Raw genomic sequence first — 20,732 nt, 5'->3', positions numbered from 1 at the left:
AACATCATCTCCAAGTGATGATTAATTTGAACTGATATGGCTGAGCATAAATACAACAACTCATCCAGGTCCGCTTGTGATTTGTGTAAATGAAGTATTGGGGTCGTTACAAAATCGACAATGTGTTCTGCTTACCTGTGAGGTTCTCCTGATCCTGGTCCACGCGCTTGCGCTCCATCTCCACCACGCGCCGCTGAATGCCCCTGTAGCTGATGTCGCTGAAATCCTGCATGTTCTTCTTCACGCGTTCTGTAATGGGGTCGGTGACCACGGGCGTGAAACTACCTTTGGTCTTCTCAAAATCTTCATGGTATTTCACCTGCGATTTAAAATGAAATGAAATGTCTGATCTCTGTAGCTCAGATGAATGGGTTGTATTTTTGCTTCCCTCCCTGCTGTCTGTCTGCTGTCTGGAACCCCAGGATTTCCTGCCATCGCTCTTGCCTTTCGCATTTAAGAATTTGGGTAACCAAACTCAATCTATCATGTACATTCTCCTTGAGCTCCCACCCCCAGAATGTCTCAGCAAAAAGGTTTCTATTTAAATCATCACTTTCCAACTTAAAAACACACGTAGAAGTGCTCTTACTGTCGAGATGTGTTTCTGGGTCTCCCGCACCCGGCGCATTTCGGGTGTATCCAGCACGTACGCAGCTTTGCCTTGGACTTGTTTTCGGAAACTGTCTGAATAAAGAACCTGCCGGATGAGAGAAGGGAATGAGCGCAGGGCACAAACTGCACTGTGAGGAATGAGCTGAATGGCAGAAACCACACAAAACACACCGGTACTGGGAAACGATCACTTCATATGTCAGAGTGTAAGAGCTGCAAAAGCAGAAGACATTTGCAAGAGACATGAAGGCAACGTATGTTATTTGAAATACAACTTGTTTAAAAAATAAACCACACCAAACTAAAGCAGTTAATTACACAGAAATAATCGCAGCAGAAAGTAAAAAGCAAGTATTAAAGGATTTGATTCTGGTACGGCTACCTCATCCCTCCAAACAAGGTAGCCAGGTAACATTAACAACACCCGTGCTGTTAATTTGAGTAAGGAAACGTTACATTTTAGAGCATTTATTGGCTGAACAGAACGTACCGAGCTGATGTTCTCCTGGTTGCGTTTGGCTCGCTCCATCTCGGGCGTCAGCGGGGTCGGGGTTCCCTTCGCCAGCTGCTCCTTGTACAGGACCTGGGGTGCACAGAAAGGGTTCAGCAATGGGAGCGGCATCGCTCGCGGCTCGGGCTGTAAACGGTGTTATTGGGTAAGCACAGTCACCACTGCAGGGGGAGAAAAGATCTCAGGAAATAAAGCAGCTAAAAAGTTACTTGCTAGAGGAAAAGGTAAAAATTAAAAGGAAAAAGAGGCAAAATTTAGGAAAAGTGAGAAAATAAGGCTAAATTAGAAGTGGAGGTTGTGTTGGGAATGGTTATTTTTCACATAGGCGTTGTCTCTTCTCCAGTACCGAGCTGATGTTCTCCTGGTTGCGTTTGACTCTCTCCATGTCGGGGGTGACGGGGGTGGGAGTCGCCTTCCCTAAACCTTCTCTGTATCCAACCTACGGGCACAGGGGAGCGGAGTCACAACCCACCCGAGCTGCCCCGTCATGGGATTACAGCCAACAACGCCCGTTAGGAAAGGAAACAAAATAGAGAGCAGCACAAAAACAGCATTAAAAAGTTAATTAGAAAAAAAATCTTGTAAGTATTGTAATTTTAAGAGAAAACTTTCTATGTTTGACAGAAAAAATAATTAGAGGGTTAAACAAAACCAGGCAGATATAAGTGATTAAAAAACTCAAAGCTCTATGATATCCCCTTCAGTTCCTGCCGACAATACCGAGCTAACGTGCTCCTGGCTGCGCTTGGCTCGCTCCAGCTCTGGAGTGATGGGGATGGGGGTCGCTCGCCCCAAATGTTCTTTGTACAACACCTGCGGGTACAAAACACGGATCCGCTATCTTCACAACACCTCAAATCAAAAGGGGGTGAGCACAAACTAGTACTTGGTTATAAATGGCTTTTAAGAGTCGTGAGTGGTTACACAGGCAGCACTGCACACAAGGCAAAGAGCTACTGCTGTAAGGAAGGTCAGAGAAATGAACTGTAGAAGAAAAGAGGGTTTAGTGGTTACCGATGCCGGGCTCTATCCAGCTACAGACAGCCCCATGGGGCAGAGCTTGGGGTGGAGGGTGGGTTTCTTGTTTGGTTTTTGCTCAAATCAAATACCTCTGAAAAAGCCAATGAAATAAATAAAATAGAAATCGATTTAAATTAAGGACTAAGTAATACTAAACGGTACGAAACACTGAGCAGAGAGAGGTGAAGCAGGAAAGCCGCCCTAAGGGCTGCGAGCTCTTACTCTTGTCTGGATAGAGCCCCCGGGTGCGCAGCCCGAGCTCAGAACAGGCCTCGATTCCGGATCAAACCGTTAACGCTAACGTGATTTTACTTCAGAAGATGAGAGATTAATTTGCAGAAACAAATATATCTTATCTATTTAAACTAAAATCAACTTTCAGTAGGGAGTTAGAATGTTACTTCATTAAAATATAAGCACAAAGGATAAAAATATAATCTATGTGAAGGTACCGAGCTAATGATTTCTTGATTGCGTTTGACTCTCTCCATCTCTGGAGTGATGGGTGTTGGGGTCACTTTCCCCACGTTTTCTTTGTACAAAACCTACAGGATACAAGGGAGTATCCAAAGGTCATTAAAAAGGCACCACCAAGAAAAGAAACAAAATCCAAAAACACACAACAAAAAAACCCAAAGGAAATAAAAGAAAAATAAAGAGAAAAACAAAGAGAAAACCAAAACCAAAGAAAGAAGCAACGGGAGCTTTGCCATTCATCCACTGGGATGCAAAAAGGGATTGTGCATGGAATCCACTGCACCAGAGTAGCAAGAAAGGGTTAAAAAGAAGCAAAATACAATATCCATAAAAACAAACCAAAACAAAAGGTCAAACCTCATTCTAGTAAAATCTGCTTCAGCCAGTGTTAAAGATACCATGGTTTGTAAGCGCAGAGGGGTCCTGAGCAAGCACAGCTTACTGACACCGCTGCAGTGTTAAACCAGGGAACCTAAAAGCTTCACTCGGCTCTTTAGCAACTGGGTTCCTGTTCAAAGTACCGAGCTAATGATCTCCTGGTTGCGTTTGACTCGCTCCATCTCGGGGGTGACCGGGGTCGGGGTCGCTTTCCCTATGTTTTCTTTATACAACACCTATGAGACACAAGAAAGGAGCCACAGAAAGCAACAATGAATGAAAACCTATGATGTGCAGACAAACCAAAAGCATTTTCTTCTTGCGTTCATTTTCTCAGGGCCTAGGTATGATATATATATATATATATTTTAAAGAAGGTACTTAGCAATGTTTTACTAGAGCAGGAGGGTTTTGCACACTGGCTTTTAACTCCAGGATCACTCGTAATAAACAGTGTAAGTAAGCACTACAGGAGACACCAAAAATACCACGTGGAGGGGCTGAGCATGTTATCAATATGTAAATTACTGGGGTTTTCTTTTTAATAAAGGATGTCAGCACTGCACAGAAAATGAGGTTTGTTAAGTGTTTTTAAGATTAGAGTCGAGCAAAAAAAATCACTTAAAACCCAATAAAAACTGTAACGAGTTAAATCACCGCTGTAAACTTACTGTAGTCAGACATGAGTAAGAAGTACCCACTTGTGCAAGCGGATTTAGAGCGGGGGCGGCATTATTTTGGAACAAGCGTTATGAGATCCACTTATCAAACTGTTAAAACGTTCATTTAAACGGAGTCAACGGGAAGTTTTCTGATCAAGTACCGAGCTACAGATCTCCTGGTTGCGTTTGACCCGCTCCATCTCGGGGGTGACCGGGGTGGGGGTTCCCGTCCCCACGCTCTCTCTGTACAAAACCTGCACAGCGACAAGAAGCGGCCAAAACCAAATCACAGCTGCAGATAACAAGACAGAGTCCCACAGCCGAGCCCCTTCTAACGGGCCCTGAACGGAGCAGTTCCCGTGGGCCGAGGACACAGCGCGGTGGGTTTAGCTCAGCGGGTGTGAGGGATCCCACACAGAAGCCTCTCCCATCAAATCTAAGACATTGCCATGGTGGAAGAGGGGGTTTGGAACCCCCGCTGAAGCCTGCGGGGATGCTGGAGCCTCCCTCTTCTATGATAACAGCATTAAAATAGCGTTTGGAGAAAGAACGAAAGAAAAAACACACAGGAAAAAACGCCCACACCACAAACAAAACCACAAACCACAGAGAAAAGGAAAAGGAAGTTGGAACAGGGAGCAAAACGGTTAAAAATATTTAGGATGATGTAAATAATTATATATATTAAGTAGTCAGTAACACTGGAAAACAGAATACAGTGAAGAAGAAAGGATGTTTTATAAGTCGATTACATGGGAGTAAGGAGTGGAATTGTTCGCTTTTAATAAAGGTTATAAAGTTCAGTTGAAGTGGAGTTAAAGGGGAATTGTTTCTCCTCCACCAAATACCGAGCTAATGTGTTCCTGGTTGCGTTTGACTCTCTCCAGCTCGGGGGTGAGCGGGGTTGGGGTCCCTGTCCCCAGCTCCTCCTTGTACAAAACCTGCGGGGACACGGCCGCGTCAACAACAGCAGAACAGCGAACACAACAGCCAACAGGCCAACAACAGCAACACACCGAACGGTGCCCGAGCTCCTGCCCAGACAAGGCTTGCAATCAAAGAGCAAAATTAAACTGGCAAGCTAAACACTGTATATATATATATACAAATAATCTGTAACCATTTCTGGCGGAAAGCAAGAAAACCTAAAACCTGTTTGCTTCTCAGCACCTGTACAGAAAAACTGTGCAGTAGTAGTTTGGTACTTTCTGTCTTTAGGAAGTTTTAAATACAACACAAAGGGAAGAAAGAAATCAACTCAGTTCCACTTATCAGCCCATGAACCCCGCAGCAGGTCACACCAGCCTGTGTTAGAGCATCGTCACACCGAGGCCACTTCCACGGGTCTGTGTCAGTTTAGTTCTCATAGGGACAAAGAGTAAAAACAGGGGGGAAAACTAAAAAAATCATTAAAAATTAATAAAAACCCCACAACCCAACAAAAACCAAAACAGCAAACAAAACTGATGATTGTTGTGTGTCAGAAAAGAAAAAAGAGGTTATTTTTAACAACAACAAATTAAAATAGAGTCAAAAAAGGTGGAATTAAAAGTTATTAAGGTGATTAAATCAAGAGAGGAACAAAAATGTTCTAAGCAACAATCACAGGTCAAAAAACACCTCCAAGGGAGCAGGGTATTACGTTGTGTGTAAGTTGATTACAGGGGAACACAAATATTGTTGTGTGTTAGAATTATTTTTAACTGGATCAAAAGGGAATTTGCTGCTTTTCAAATTAACAAAATACCGAGCTAAAGTTTTCCTGGTTGCGTTTGACGCGTTCGATCTCGGGGGTGACCGGGGTGGGGGTCCCCGTCCCCAGCTCCTCCTTGTACAACACCTGCGGGGACACGGCTGCATTAGGAACACGGAACAAGCGAACACCAGCAACCCCTGTTTGCTGCGAGAACGCGCGGAACACGAGAGACGCTGCTCTTCTGAGCCACCCTCGGCAAACAGCAGCACCAAAAACATGTAAGAAATGGACAGTTAAAACTGGTATTTAGAAGATTAAAGTCTTCTATAAATTAGATTGACGTCTGTTATTGTGTTTTCAGCAGCAGAGAGGGAAACTGTCTCCTGCCCACACCTGAGCGGCTGCAGCACCAGGTCCTAATGCACAAGTTTTGCTGCACATGCACCTTGAGGGGCCGAATGTTCCTGAGCGAAACTCTAGTTATTATAACTCTATCGCTTGCCCAGCTCAGCAGCAAAAGTCCAGTTTGCTTATTACAGGAAGAACAGAGACATGGCCATAATACAGGCACATGTGTGAAAATGGTACCTGAGAAATGATAATTATTAGTGCTCTCTGTCTCCTGGGACCATTTCCTCAGCCTGAGAGACATCCTCATGTTTCGAATGCTCATTTGTGACCCTGCAAACCTGTGGTTCCAGCACAGCCAGAGCCGCTGGCAGCGGCCGCGGGTTCGGGCCACTGGCTCTGCAACAGTATTAACCCTTTCCTAAAGGAAGAAGGTGTCAAGTACAACACAGAAGGAATAAAGAACCAAAGGTTCTGCTTGGTTCACCCATGGCAGCACGTTACACCGGCAGGGATCGCAGCAGGAAAGAGTTCAGTGTTTGTATGCAGTAAAACCAGAAGAAAAACACTAAAACCAAACCCAACAAACCAGTAATTGAGGGCTGATGTGGTTAATGAAAGGAAAAGCTGATGAGTCAGAAGAAAGATGGGAAAACAGAATCCAAAAGTTACCATTAGTAAGATGATCTCATCGAAACCAAGTAACGATTGTGAAGGGAAAAATGTCAAAATATGGGGAACGAGGTATTTTTTGTGTAAATTGATTACAGGGAATACAAAAGGTTGGGGTTAACATTATTTTAAAATAGATTAAAAGGAAAACGGTTGCTTTTCAAATTAACAAAATACCGAGCTAAAGTTTTCCTGGTTGCGTTTGACGCGTTCGATCTCGGGGGTGACCGGGGTGGGGGTCCCCGTCCCCAGCTCCTCCTTGTACAACACCTGCGGGGACACGGCTGCATTAGGAACACGGAACAAGCAAACACCAGCAACCCCTGTTTGCTGCGAGAACGCGCGGAACACGAGAGACGCTGCTCTTCTGAGCCACCCTCGGCAAACAGCAGCACCAAAAACATGTAAGAAATGCACAGTTAAAACTGGTATTTAGGAGATTAAAGTCTTCTATAAATTAGATTGACGTCTGTTATTGTGTTTTCAGCAGCAGAGAGGGAAACTGTCTCCTGCCCACACCTGAGCGGCTGCAGCACCAGGTCCTAATGCACAAGTTTTGCTGCACACGCACCTTGAGGAGCCGAATGTTCCTGAGCGAAACTCTAGTTATTGTAACTCTATCGCTTGCCCAGCTCAGCAGCAAAAGTCCAGTTTGCTTATTCCAGAAAGAACAGAGACATGGCCATAATAAAGGCACATGTGTGAAAATGGTACCTGAGAAATGATCATCACTAGTGCTCTCTGTCTCCCGGGACCCTTTCCTCAGCCTGAGAGACATCCTCATGTTTCGAATGCTCATTTGTGACCCTGCAAACCTGTGGTTCCAGCACAGCCAGAGCCGCTGGCAGCGGCCGCGGGTTCGGGCCACTGGCTCTGCAACAGTATTAACCCTTTCCTAAAGGAAGAAGGCGTCAAGTACAACACGGAAGGAATAAAGAAAGCAAAGGTTCTGCTTGGTTCACCCATCCCAGCACGTTACACCGGCAGGGATCGCAGCAGGAAAGAGTTCAGTGTTTGTATGCAGTAAAACCAGAAGAAAAACACTAAAACCAAACCCAACAAACCAGTAATTGAGGGCTGATGTGGTTAATGAAAGGAAAAGCTGATGAGTCAGAAGAAAGATAGGAAAACAGAATCCAAAATTTATCATTAGTAAGAAGATCTCATCGAAACCAAGTAACGATTATGAAGGGAAAAATGTCAAAACATAGGGAACGGGATTTTTTTGTGTGTAAATTGATTACAGGGAATACAAAAGTTTGGGGGTTCTTTTTGGTGTTAAAATTATTTTAAAATAGATTAAAAGGAAAACTGTTGCTTTTCAAATTAACAAAATACCGAGCTAAAGTTTTCCTGGTTGCGTTTGACGCGTTCGATCTCGGGGGTGACCGGGGTGGGGGTCCCCGTCCCCAGCTCCTCCTTGTACAACACCTGCATGGGACACAGGTTCAGAACCAGGTGAGAACAAAAGCATCTCCGCACTTTCTGGAGGCAGCGCAGGGGATTCTGACGCGCACCAAATGCACTCGAAAGCGGGAACACTTGGGAGGTGCAGAGCAGTTGAACGATGGTGAGAAATTCGGAGGAGGTTTTCTGATAGCTGGAAATACTGCAGATTAATTCTTAGCTACGCTGCAGCTGGGTAAGAAAGCATTAGAGGAATGGAATTTAGCAAATATATATATATTTTTAAAAGGTTGTTTAAAAAAAGCAGGGTGTTTAAGCTTCACAAAAAAACTTTAAAGGACATGAAGCATCAAATATTATTAAAAAAACCTTGTAAAAAATAAGTATATAAAATACATCTAACAATGACTAAAAATTTTAATAGCAGAAAAGGGAAGTTTCTATGTTTATAAGTAAATTAGAGAGAGTAGAAAATTGGAGGCGTTAAATGGTTACGGGGAGGTTTTCTTCTTGAATTACAAAAACAATACCGAGCTAAAGTTCTCTTGATTGCGTTTGACCCTCTGCATCTCGGGGGTGACAGGGACGGGGGTGCCCACGCCCGGCCCCTCTCTGTACAACACCTGGGGGGCAATTAATACATTGAAAGGAAAAGGAAAAGAAAGGAAAGGAAAGGCAAGAGGAGGACGGGAGGAGAGAGAGAAGACAAGTCATTCAATATCAGGACACTTCGAAGTATGAAAAATAGAGTTTTGTCAGCCTTGTTCAAAGGCAAAAAAACCCAATGAAAATAATCAGATAATATTACTGTGAGGTTTGTTGTCATCTCACCTGGGTGCACACAAATATTGGCAGCAAGAACTGCAGGAGCTTGTTCCAAGCTACCTGAAAACTCTTTGCATTTATATCTTATTTTTTCCCCCCAAGGAGTTTCCCTCATCAAACAAAAGATCTTGACTGAGCAGCTCTGTATCTGCATTTCTGAACAGACTCAGCCGCACAAAAGGGCCGCGGTGACCTCAGAGACCAGGAAACGGAGCAAAACTTTAACACCAGTGGCCTCACTGAGCTGAACTTTAACACTGGTGGCCTCGCTGAGCTGAACTTTAACATCGGTGGCCTCTCTGAGCTGAACTTTAATACCGGTGGCCTTGGTGAGCTGAACTTTAACACTGGTGGCCTTGGTGAGCTGAACTTTAACACCGGTGGCCTCGCTGAGCTGAACTTTAACACTGGTGGCCTCGCTGAGCTGAACTTTAACACCGGTGGCCTCGCTGAGCTGCCGCGTTCGTCTCATTCAGGACTGAATTTCGCATGGGTTGTGTCTGAACTGGGTCAGAGTGAGTCCAAATTAGTCCTAAGCTGCTCTAATTAAAACAGAAATACAGAATGAAATTATACCGTAATGGTAATTTGACTGGAATGTGTGAGGAGTAGAAACAATACAGACAGAAAATCATTACTACGGTAATTTTTTTCTATATATGCCATTTTTGTCATTCTTTTCCTAGATCAGTCATATGGGGATGCCACCCAGGTTTTCTTACAAAGACCTGTGGGATGTAAGGAAGCATCCAACGCAGCCAAAGGGGGCACAGGGAGCGCACGGGTGTTGTGCTGGGGCGCTTTGCTTCGGGAACTGCTCAACGTTGGTTTTGCGAGTGCAGCACAAGCCCCGGGTGAGGCTGAGGAACGTCAGAGGGTCGGTGGTTACTGAGGACAGCGAGACGCTCCCAGCAGGATGGGGAGAAAACGGGACTGCTTCACTAAATGAGGTTAGAATCTCACAGCTGGAGCTATTAAAATGAGACTGCAAAATTAAAATATAAGGATACTGGCAGTGGTTTAGTGGTTGGATTAAGAAAGGGTTGTTCAAAGTTCAAAGACTTGAAAGAAAAATTAAATATGGAGGAGTTAAAGGGATCTGGTTTGTGTTTGAATGGTAGGTTTTGTTTGATTCAGCAATACCGAGCTAATGTTCTCTTGATTGCGTTTGACTCTCTCCATGTCGGCAGTGACCGCAGTGGGGGTGCCGGTCCCTAAACCCTCTTTGTACAACACCTGTGAGGTACAAGAAAGTTTCCACAAAAGAAAGAAAAGCACTCAACACAGGCAAAATCATTAAAACTGACTATTTTGTGAATTATGTTTAGCGTTAGGATCACTTTTTAATTAATGTCACACTTTTCTCACGGCAAATATTAAGGAAGGGGTTGATTATTCTGTAAATATATGACTGCAGATACTGGAAGATGAAGGGTTAAGATAAAACAAACATGGAAAGAAACACCACGTAGTTAATGTCACGGCTCACTTCCAGTTTTGGTTCTTAAAGGAAATGCAGGTGAAGTTGTCAATCAGTTGTAAATCACCAAAAAAGTCAAAGCACAAAAAGGTGGAATATAAATGAGTTAAAAATATTGCCAAGAAAAAGAGAGGAGCAGGGTGAGATTCTAAACCATCGAAGAAAATCAGATTATATGTTAGGATGTTACGCAAAAATAAGTTATTATAATTGTTTTTTTTAAATACCGAGCTAATGTGTTCTTGATTGCGTCTGACTCTCTCTATTTCTGGAGTGACAGGGGTGGGGGTACCTGTCCCTAGGTCCTCTTTGTACAACACCTGCAGAACACAAGCACCCAGCCAGGTGAGAACATCACACTCCTCCACAAGTACAGCGCACTGGACAGATCATTTACCTGCTCTATAGGTAGGTATAAGCTGGGATTACATGTAAAAACAGGCACTATTTATTTTAGTGTGCAGCTTTATGAGCACAGTCAGCAGCTCAGCAAAGCACTCACGGTCTATGCTGAGGTGCTTGAACACAAATTCAAATATCCTGACTGAACAGGTCGCTATGTTTTGCTTTTTATCTTAGCTTAGGAAATGTAATAATATTGCTTTTCAAGCAGTCAGCATTTTCAGATTTATTTTCCTATGGTGTTAACAAACAGCTGAACTTTCCATAGGCGTGTTTAATACAGAAATACTTAGCTGTGGGCTGCACTTCATTTTGATCTCTGTAACTATTTGCTCAGAGCACCACTATTTTACTTTGGTTAGGTCTCTAGTAAGAAAAACAATTGCATTTTAGCTCTTGCATTATTAGATTTAACCTGTAATTGGTTGATCGATTGGGGAATAAAAAGGAACGGAGTTGTATAGGAGATGTGTGGGTTGGTTTACACCCAGCCATAAATACATTACAAATGCACTCACTTGCAGTGAGTAAAAGAATTGCAACAAAACATGCTAACAAAACAGAACAAATCTCTCCTTGGTGTCATCGAAACAATTGAAAAATAGAAAAATCAAGCACTCGCAGGAAGGCAAAATATATGTAAAAGAAAAAACTAAAGAAAAGTCATTTGAAAAAACAATTCCGATGTGCAAAATGAGCTGTGCAGTACATTAGTATCATTAACAGCTCACAAAGTTCTGTCGAGCTGATCCATTTTTTCAGCCTAATTGTAAGACATCATCCAGGTATTTTTTGTTTCTAGTTCTGCGTTTAGAAAAGGCCACAGAAATAACACAGGCAAGTGGCTGATTTTAATTATTACTTCAACATTGAGACACTTCAACTCCTTCCTGCTGAATACGGGGGTTTAGAGATCTGGTCCTTTTCAATGAAAAATACCCACAAACACTACCAGAGCCTGGAGCACAAGGATATGGGTAAATAGAAAATACTGGTCATTACCGAACTGATGTGCTTCTGGGTCTCCTTGACACGCTTCACTTCCGGCAGGTCAGGAATTGGAGTTCCTTTGCCAATACTCTCCTTGTACTTGATCTACAAAGGCACAGACATAGCAAAAAGTAAAAGGTTTTACATGAAAACGCAGCTGACGCATGTAACCAGTTACAGAATGAAGAAAGATCTTGGACACTTCACAAACTCATTCAAATCTCAGGTACTAAATGTGTTCTGGTAGAGGGCAATGATCAAGGAACCTTCTATCTAATAAATCAGTGTCACGATTCTACCAAGCATTTTATCAAGAACTCAGCTTAAGGTAACAAGGCAGGGCCTTGTTTGAGCCAGAATTTGTCAGCTGGGGTATCTAACGCCTCCCAGGAGCTTAAACTCAGCAAGAGCATACCCCGATTTGTAAAGAGATCATTTCAAGGTTTCTTTAAAATTCTAAAAAATGCTAAAAATTCTAAAAAATTCTTTAAATTTCTAAATAATTTCTGAAAATTATAGCTTTATGGCATTGAAACAGGCACCTACATTCAGATGTGGATACATAAAGAGCATTATCCTGATCTTGCGGAGACTGAAAATATAACGATTCTGGTTGGCTTCAAGACCTGCGGGTGAAGCCTTCTCCTCAGATTTAAAAGCAATCATCAGAAAATTACTTCAGCTGTTGCTGAGATCTCACTGCGAACGGCACTTCACTAAAAGGGGTTTCTAAAACCAGGTGTAAATACCTTTGAACCTGATCCCATTTGGTCTTTCTACCAACGGAAGAAGAATTTTCAATTTGTAAAACTCGATCATATTCAACAAAGGTGGGAGTCATCACACTACGTTTGAACAATTACGGTGCTGTTTGCATTTCCACTTTACAATAGCATTTTACAAGAACATATTTAACATCCTACGCATGAAACGAAAGGCTGAAATGTTAGTAACTTTTATACTCAAATGATGTCAGTGTTCAAAAAAGCATGAAAAATAATTACACATTTCAAAATAAAAGGAATATGCATTATTCCTTTTATTCCTATTATTCCAATTCTGGAGTGTTATGATCTTTTATATATATACTTATACTTTTATATATACATGTAAATGTATATATTCATATATATATTCATAGAGATATATATACACAAAAGCTTTCTGAGACATGCTTTAGTAAGGCTTTGGATGCTGTTTGCCCTGGATCCTCACAGAGAACCCAACTGAATTATTGGGTGTTCTGCCTCATATAGAACTTGGTCAGAAACTGCTTCTATAGAATTTGCTTAGCATGAGTAAGTTTGCTTGGCATAACTTCTGCAAACTGTGAACCTTGGAACTTTCTGCTTTTTCAAGTAAAAAGACCTGAGAGTCTTCAAGCCAGGAGGGGAGCCACGTCCGTGGAGATCAACAAAGGAGCACAACGGCGTCTGACAGAACAATGTTCTGTTTTGCCAAGATCTTTTCTCCAGCTGCAGGTGCAGAACAGCAGCTGGAGGTCAGGACTCGGACTGAGGGCCAGCCTGACCAAAATGAGGAGATCCAGTGAAGAACCCCGACTCCAATTCTGCAGCTGGCCCAGAGTGACACACAGGAGTGGGGGCTCGGACTCGGGGTGGAAGTGTCCAAGTTCTTTTCCACTGAGGGTCCCTCTTCAGGAGGCACCAGCTCAGGCTGCTCTGTGCTGTTCCTGGGGAATAAATTCTATATTTTAGAAGAATTTCTGGAATCTGTGCCTGAGTCTCTGATGTGGGGAACCAAGGGAGAAGGAACTGCCCTAAGAACTGGGGAGTTCTGAGTCCAGTTCAGGGCTCACCAGTACAAGAAAGACACTGGAGCAAGTCCAGAGCAGGGCCACAAAGATGAGTGTGGGAAGCCACAGCTTTGGTGTGGGAAGAGGCTCAGAGAGCTGGGACTCTTCAGCCTGGACGAGAGGAGGCTCAGGGGGAACTTAGCAGTGTGAATAAATACCCAGTGAGAAGGAATGAAGAAGAGGGAGCCACTCTTCTCAGGCGCGCTCAGTGACAGGACAGGAGGTAACCAGCACAAATTAAAAACCAGAAAATTCAATGTCAGCACAGGAAAAATAGTTTTTTAGCATGAGGGCAGTTAGACAGTGACACAGATTGCCCAGAGTGCTGGTGGAATCTTCAGCCTTCGAGATATTCAAAACTCAACTGGACGTGGCTCCAGGCAACCTGCTCTACCTCACTCTGCTTCAGCACCGGGGCTGGAGTAGAGCATCTCAAGGGGTCTCTTCCAACCTAAATAACTCTTTGATTCTGTGCTAAATAAACTGTGTTTGAGATGAGATTAAAATGATGGCAAGAGGTTTCATGTTTTAGAAATGGATTGTAAGTAACAAATTGAATGTTAATCATTAGAAAGATTACTGTTTAGGTAGCAAGAATAGGCAAAAACTTTTAGGAAGTTTGGATTATTGCCAAACCACTGTTAGCAACATGTAAAGAAATAAGAAGGGGGGAAATGTATTATTTCAAGTTGAGATGGCATTGGTGGAGTATTAAAAATCAATTCTTTTGTACCGAGCTGATTGCATCCTGGGTTCTTTTAACTCTCTGCATCTCTGGTGTCTTTTCAATAGCAGTTCCAGTTCCAATATCTTCTTTATATAAAATCTTAATATTTAGAATGAAGACAACAAGGTTAAGCAAACAAAACACAACATTATTTCTCCTGGAGTGAATACAGCTCATGACAGTGATTTGTAAGACTCAGAGGACCCTTTCCAGCCACTGCCTTAGTGCCCATCTGCAGTCTGTCCTACAACCTGAGCGCCATTTGTGCAACAAAGGGGCTGATCATTTGTATTTGTAGCAATGCAATTTAAGTAGAATACCAAAACATTTGTAGGCTAATTTTAGGATTGAAGACTAGTATTCTAATTCGTTCCTTTTGTTCTATGTTTTTCTTTTTTAATGTTTTACACAAATGTTTTCCACTTATTTACTTCCTTATGGCAAAACTATACAGCAGGCTTCAGGCACTTCAGGTAAATACATGAAATGTGAATCAAATCCAGCAGACAGCTCACTTTTCACTGGAAGGAGCCGGCTGCAACACAACAAGAATCCCCTGCTTACCTGGTGACAGCACAACAGAAAGGTGGATACTGGTACTACCAATTTAAGCACAGCATTGATTGTTTAGCTGTATCACAGCTACGTATGTGTGAAATAGTGCAATCAGGGCACCCACAGCAGCCAAAAACGGGCTGCAAAAGCCACCTAAATCTACTTCCAACAAAATTAGCTCTGGTTGAAAAAGTTCTTACACACATTTAAGCAGACCAAGAACATGAGAATCTGTAAGATAAGAGCTAAGAAAAGCTATTTCATTAAACATATTAAGCTGTATTTTTTGGAAGGAGAACTGCAAATAGAAATGAGCCATACCGAGCTGAAATTCTTCTGGTTCTCTTTCACACGCAGCATTTCTGGTGTGTCTTGTACAACTGTAACTTTGCCTTTACTGTTCTGTAGGTCCCACTGATACTGAAGCTGTTGAAAACAAAATACAGTAAAATGACAAAGGTTGACTCTATGCCAGAAACATTTACTCACAAAGATTTCTTTGAAGATGAGAAAAAAACCAGGTTTTTCTCATCCACAGCAGAGCCTCTGCCTAAAGATCCCTGAGAACATAAAGGCATCCTGGTTGGCATTAAAGTGTGATAACAGGACCTTATTATATGAAAAAAAAGCAGAACATTTTTTATTATTTGACAGTAACAGTGGTTATTATTTCTATACGTACCGTGCTAACATTCTTCTGATTCTCACGGACTCTCTGCATTTCTGGTGTGTCTGCTACAGGCACGTAGTACGGCATGGTCTTCTCTGCATCTTCCTTGTACTTTTTCTTATAGAAAATACAAAATATATTCCATTAATACCAAAGCAGTAATAAATAATCTGGCATTACTTATTGTTGCGTGACGCCCACCTTTATGGAAATGTGAGTACTTCTGTGTCTGATATAAATTCCAACCATGCATCTGTGTTAAATTTCTTTTAAACATTAGGTTATTAAGAAGTAGGAAAATAAGGCTAAATCTAGAACAAAATTAGCTTTGGTATTGCATAAGCAAGCATTTGATAAATCAATTTCAATACTGAAATGGAATTTCAGAGTAAGAGATGCCAGATCACAGCTCTAGAGAAACTTGTTTTCCTGGTGTATCTCTTGACTGCTGTGCCAGGTGGTTCTTTAGGTGCCCCAAACTGGTCACCACTCGAGGTTCCCACGCGAACAAGGGTTAAACTGCTCCACTCAGGATACCTGGCTCGCAAGGTTCTTGACCTGCTGGGCATGAATAATCTCCGGAGTGTCCACAACACTGGTGTAGTTGGCTTTCTCCATTTCTGCCAACTGTTTGTATTTGATCTGTTGGGGAGAGCTCACATTTAGGTACCTTCATCATATCTTGACCATTATTTTCATTTGGTTTAATCAGAAAAAAAACCCTGTTAATAAATTTTCCTTTAAAGAAGACATAAGATGTGACATACGAGACATTCACACAGACCTGGCTGGCAATGTCAGTGGCATTTTTTGCTCTCACAAAATCTGGTGTCTCCAAAGCCAGTTCTGTCAGACCTTTTCCTCTGATTTCTAATTCCAAGGCTTTTTTGTATTCTTTCTGCAGATGAAGACAAAGGAATGATCAAGTTCACATTAGTGTTATACAGCAGAAGCACTGATCAGTTGGAGGCTGTTATTCAGGTGTTTTCCAAGCAGCTTTGGACATACCTCATTCAGGATCTGAGTTGCATTCTTTGCTCGTAACATGTCTGGAGTCTCCTCTAAAGCTGTCAGTCCTTTACCTTTGACAGCTTCCTCCAGATCCTTCCTGTACTCTTTCTGCAGAAGAAAGAAAAAGAGAACTGCAAAGCCAGTCTAAAGAGAGTTCTACACTCTACAGTTTTGTTGCAAATATAAAACAAAAAATTCAAAAGCTCCAAAAGAAAAAAGATTTTTTTAAACCACAAAGAATATTGTATGTATATATATATATAAAGATATATATACATAAGAACTACTGCAACGGAATATAGTAATTATTGTTGAAGACAAATTGCAAAGACACACTCATAGACACTCTGCTGTGGAACAGTTATGCTGATGAATGGCAGAGAGGGACACAGTAAATATGAACACAGTTAACGAACGATGAAATAAATGTCCACGACCGATTAGATCACAACAGCAACTATATGTCAACATGCTTAATGTGAATGGTTAGGAAAAAGGAAGAGGTGAAGAAGAAATGCTGCTGGGAATTCTTAGTGGAATTATTGAACTTGACAGAGGAAAAAAGCACAGAATAACTGCTACCTCGCTTGCTATTTTGGTTGCATATTTGACATGTAATAAGGATGGTGTAATCTCCAAGCCAGTAAGGTTTCTGCCCTTAATGGACTCTTCAAAGTCCTTCTTATATTCTTTCTAATAAGAGTAAGAAGAAAAAAAAAAGCAAAACAGCAAATATTTACTACATTATTTTTAATTCCATGATAAACTACTGGGGGATGGAGAAGTGGTTTGGTTTCATATTTATGTCAGAACGACAACCTGCTACAGTCAGCGCTGGGGCACCTAAAGGAATAAATCTTCTTTCTGCCAAAGTCCATGAAACAGCTCATTACTACCAATGGGAACATGACCTGACTCTGTCTTTTTTTTCCTGCTTATTTGTATATGCAGAGAACACACTCGATGGAATCACTCAACCAGAATGACTAATGGCCTTACACAGGTGGTTTTCAGCATGCACGAGCCTTCATCGGTGACAGAACAAGGTTGTACTTCAAACAAACAGAAAAGAACCGCTCGAGGAAATAGAATGACAAGGCGGTGAAGAACACTATGACAGTGGAGACAAACAGGAGATAAATGGGTTTCTCAAAAACAGAGTTCTGAGATGAAAGGAAGAACTGGGGTACTTTCTGTGGACTGTGATCACAGACACACGGACTGAACTCCTGTTGCAAGAGCTTAAGTGAAATATAATTCACAGCACGTTTCTTCTAAAGACTTAAAGACTTGCTTAAGCTTCATTTACTGATAGCTTCTTCAGGACAGTTACAGATAACATACACTTCATCGTAACACAGGAAAGCTCCATGAATTTTAAATGTGGTATTTCATAACCAATATAAAGAACTGTGACATAACTATAATTTTTCAGTCTATCAGCATGCACAAGATCCAAGTTCAACTGTCTGTTTAAATCACTGTGAAACTGGACTATAAAAAATACTTTGGTCTATCAGTATTGATTCTGCTCCTACCTCGCTCTGCATGAGCTGGGACTCCTTTGCAGTGAGGTATGTTGGAGTTTCGAAGTCCAGCATAGGTTTTCCTTTCTCCTTCTCATATTTTTCTTTGTATTTCACCTGAGAAAAAAAGAATAAAAGTTACCCTCCTAAATAATCAAAGAATTAATTCATCGACTAGGATGTGCCTACTTGGGTCAACAGATGAATGTCTAATACTGTTTTACCTTCCTGAAATCCATATTATTGACCATAAAATGAAAAATCAATGGTCAGGCTTGCAGCATAATGTGTATGGCCTAAAATTCTACCACTATATTTCCTGTTGTGGAGAATAAGCAGTGTCAGTTCAGATTTGAACAAGTTAATGATCACAAGAAGGAAAATGGGCAGCTGTATAAATCAAACTTGAAGGCACTTGGACTGAGCTCAGCCAGTTCCAGCTTAGGGGACTGCAGGGCTCGGAAAGACGCCGTTTAGTGACTTGCCACCTAATTCTGTGCCTGGGTGTCCAGGAAGTCAAATGTCCACAATTACAAAGACATTCTTGCTTCAAGTTACAGTATCCAGCCTTTAAGGCATTAATTTTCAGACTGCTGCATGAGATAATATTATGTTTATGGCTGACAGGGGTCCTGATCTCAAACTGGAGCAAAAGGTATTGACTCTAACCACAAACTGATTAACAACCATTTCCTTATAGACCTTTGCTATGTAACGTTTTGTTCTTCCTTGCCATGCAGCAGAACAGTAACTATGGCCCTTCATGGTCTCACAGTAATTTCTCAATTGACTTCAAAGTAAATAAATATGTGGAATACAGAGGATTAGAGGATGATTTTCTCTGGAATGATTCACCACTTGCTGTATTCCAGAGGGAATACATTTAACAACGGTAGGTATTGTTTTGGTTAAAGCAATTTTGGAGGCAGAAAAAGAATGGCAGAGCTCTCCTCTCTATCACTTGAGGCTAGAATGGATAAAGCAATTGCAAATACACTGTCAGCAACAACCCTGCTTCTTTCAGTTCCCAGTTTCTGTGATTACCAGGTCCTTTTTCTGCAGAAGAAATCATGCTGGTGAATGCATTATACTGTGTAAAAAGATCCAGATACAACCGACTGCAGAACCGCTGAGGCTGGTACTCAGTGTGTGGGGTTAACGAGAAACGCGTCACCAACTTACGTGGCTCTGTAGTTCTGAGGCCTCCCTTAGATGAACCTGTTCAAGATTATCTGGCACCACATGGTAGTGACCCTTACTCTTCTCATATTGCTTCTTGTACTGGTACTGAAGGGAAGGTGTCAAAAATCATCTCAATTAAAAAAAAAAAATCCCTCAGCAAATTTACTTCTTAGGTCCAATCAAAGCAACACTTCAACGGAATCAAAGAGAAATTAGAAATACAAAAAGCAAAACAAAACCAAGAAGTTCAAGTCTCAGTAGCAGATACCACTTCTAAAGATGTGCTGAACAGTTATCTTGATTGCAACAAAGATTTTTTTCAAAATCACAATTAAAAAAAGAAAAAGAAGAAGAAAAAAGAGAAGACAGTGGATAAATGAAAAGGCTTTTCTCAGTAAAATTGTCAAGTACTTTGTTAGGCAGAATTCTGTACATCTACAACAGGGAGATGTTAAACATAAATATGAAATTAAAAAAGACAAAAATAAAAATTTTAAATATGGTAAGAAGTAAAGAAAAAGGTAAAAAAAAGATGAACATACTATTTGTTAGTGTGATGCAATCAGTAAAAACTTCATAAAGAATAAATCCACTAAAATTTTTTTAGAGGATTTAAAATATTAGCAGTTCTACAGCTAATAAAGATTTCACTTCCCAGAGGACAAAGGTGGCAAAGTCACTGGTTAACGAGGAAGAAATCTTTAGGAAGCAGAGGAAGAGATCACTACCAGGTGCTGGCCCGTGAACAACGGCAGAGGGAGCGGTGGTTACAGAACTGGTTAGAGATGGGGTCAGAACGGCTCAGGAGTCACGGAAAACTGACAGGGGCGGGGGCTGAGTTAAGGAGCTTACGGCACTGGCGAGCTGGCTGGTGCTCAGCACGTGGTTCATGATCAGCGACTCCTTCATGTCTGTCACGGGCTTGTGGAGCTTCTTTAAATCTGCCTTGTATTTCACCTGCAGGGAAGAAAGGACAAACATCAGAAAAGGTGACTGCTAAAAACCCGTGATCTTGAATGTATTAATGACATAAAGGGGGTCTTGGTTAAAGAAATGTGACACCTTTGATTTCCCCAGAGGACAAGCAGAAGTAAACATACCTCACTGGCCATGTTGTGAGCATCTTTCATGGTCTTGTAGATTTTAGCCTCCTTTAAATCATACTTTGGCTTTTTACCCTTCTCTTTGGAAAAATTCTCCTTGTATTTCACCTAAATTAAAAAACAAACACATATTACAACTGTTCTTGAGTACTCACCTGTTTGGCTGCAGAAGGCAAAGCGACCATCAATGCTGATGGTGAGCAGAAGAATGAAAATGCAGTAACTTGAAGGCGTCCACTGGTATAAAGGTTATTTTAAAGATGACATGGAAAGAAAATCTATATCTATATTTACAACATACCAGTTGCGATTTTTTCATTCACCACACAGGTTACATTTCCTTATTGTAAAAAACAACAGACGTAGCTAAGAGAAGTATGTTGACAAACAATGGCTAAATTCTGACCCGCAGCGATGAAGAATTTCTTATTCGATAGAGAAAAGATACCCTAATCCACTAAGAGACAGAAACTGACACAAGATAAAGAGCATTTGAAAGAACTTGTGATGTTCTTCTTGAAGAAATCTGAGCTTTAAAAACTACCTCAAGGCATCCAAGCACTGAAGATTGCGATATCTATCTACACATATTGTGTCCTGTATAACTCAAGAGGTGAAACAGCTTGTTATTGATCACAAACAGATAATGATACAGTTAATTA

The 20,732-nt window shown here is 41.5% G+C and overlaps 1 protein-coding gene across 30 annotated transcripts in view; it reads right to left on the bottom strand.

Moving 5' to 3' along the window:
- The window catches only part of NEB (nebulin), a 114,600-nt gene that overhangs the window by 2,274 nt on the left and 91,594 nt on the right, over window positions 1–20,732 (bottom strand). For 7 of the 30 annotated variants that reach the window (XM_065840522.2, XM_065840528.2, XM_065840523.2 and 4 more), the window contains 23 exons: window positions 20,068–20,178; window positions 19,820–19,924; window positions 18,968–19,072; window positions 17,798–17,902; window positions 16,842–16,952; window positions 16,257–16,367; window positions 16,033–16,146; window positions 15,786–15,890; window positions 15,261–15,365; window positions 14,900–15,004; window positions 14,030–14,122; window positions 11,493–11,585; window positions 10,316–10,408; window positions 9,752–9,844; window positions 4,509–4,601; window positions 3,822–3,914; window positions 3,142–3,234; window positions 2,596–2,688; window positions 1,844–1,936; window positions 1,470–1,562; window positions 1,103–1,195; window positions 590–697; window positions 136–319 (listed from right to left, as the gene is read on the bottom strand). In XM_065840522.2, coding sequence (XP_065696594.1) covers window positions 136–319; window positions 590–697; window positions 1,103–1,195; window positions 1,470–1,562; window positions 1,844–1,936; window positions 2,596–2,688; window positions 3,142–3,234; window positions 3,822–3,914; window positions 4,509–4,601; window positions 9,752–9,844; window positions 10,316–10,408; window positions 11,493–11,585; window positions 14,030–14,122; window positions 14,900–15,004; window positions 15,261–15,365; window positions 15,786–15,890; window positions 16,033–16,146; window positions 16,257–16,367; window positions 16,842–16,952; window positions 17,798–17,902; window positions 18,968–19,072; window positions 19,820–19,924; window positions 20,068–20,178 — 2,392 coding nt within the window. Of the gene's footprint in view, window positions 1–135; window positions 320–589; window positions 698–1,102; window positions 1,196–1,469; window positions 1,563–1,843; window positions 1,937–2,595; window positions 2,689–3,141; window positions 3,235–3,821; window positions 3,915–4,508; window positions 7,808–8,313; window positions 8,407–9,751; window positions 9,845–10,315; window positions 10,409–11,492; window positions 11,586–14,029; window positions 14,123–14,899; window positions 15,005–15,260; window positions 15,366–15,785; window positions 15,891–16,032; window positions 16,147–16,256; window positions 16,368–16,841; window positions 16,953–17,797; window positions 17,903–18,967; window positions 19,073–19,819; window positions 19,925–20,067; window positions 20,179–20,732 lie in introns of those variants that run through there. The other 23 variants (XM_065840525.2, XM_065840526.2, XM_065840548.2 and 20 more) reach the window with 22 other exon arrangements.

Source organism: Patagioenas fasciata, chromosome 7 (assembly GCF_037038585.1).
Source record: "Patagioenas fasciata isolate bPatFas1 chromosome 7, bPatFas1.hap1, whole genome shotgun sequence".
Lineage (NCBI taxonomy): Eukaryota > Metazoa > Chordata > Aves > Columbiformes > Columbidae > Patagioenas > Patagioenas fasciata.
The sequence above is the reverse complement of the archived record's forward strand: the minus strand, read 5'-3'. Positions and strand labels throughout refer to the sequence as shown.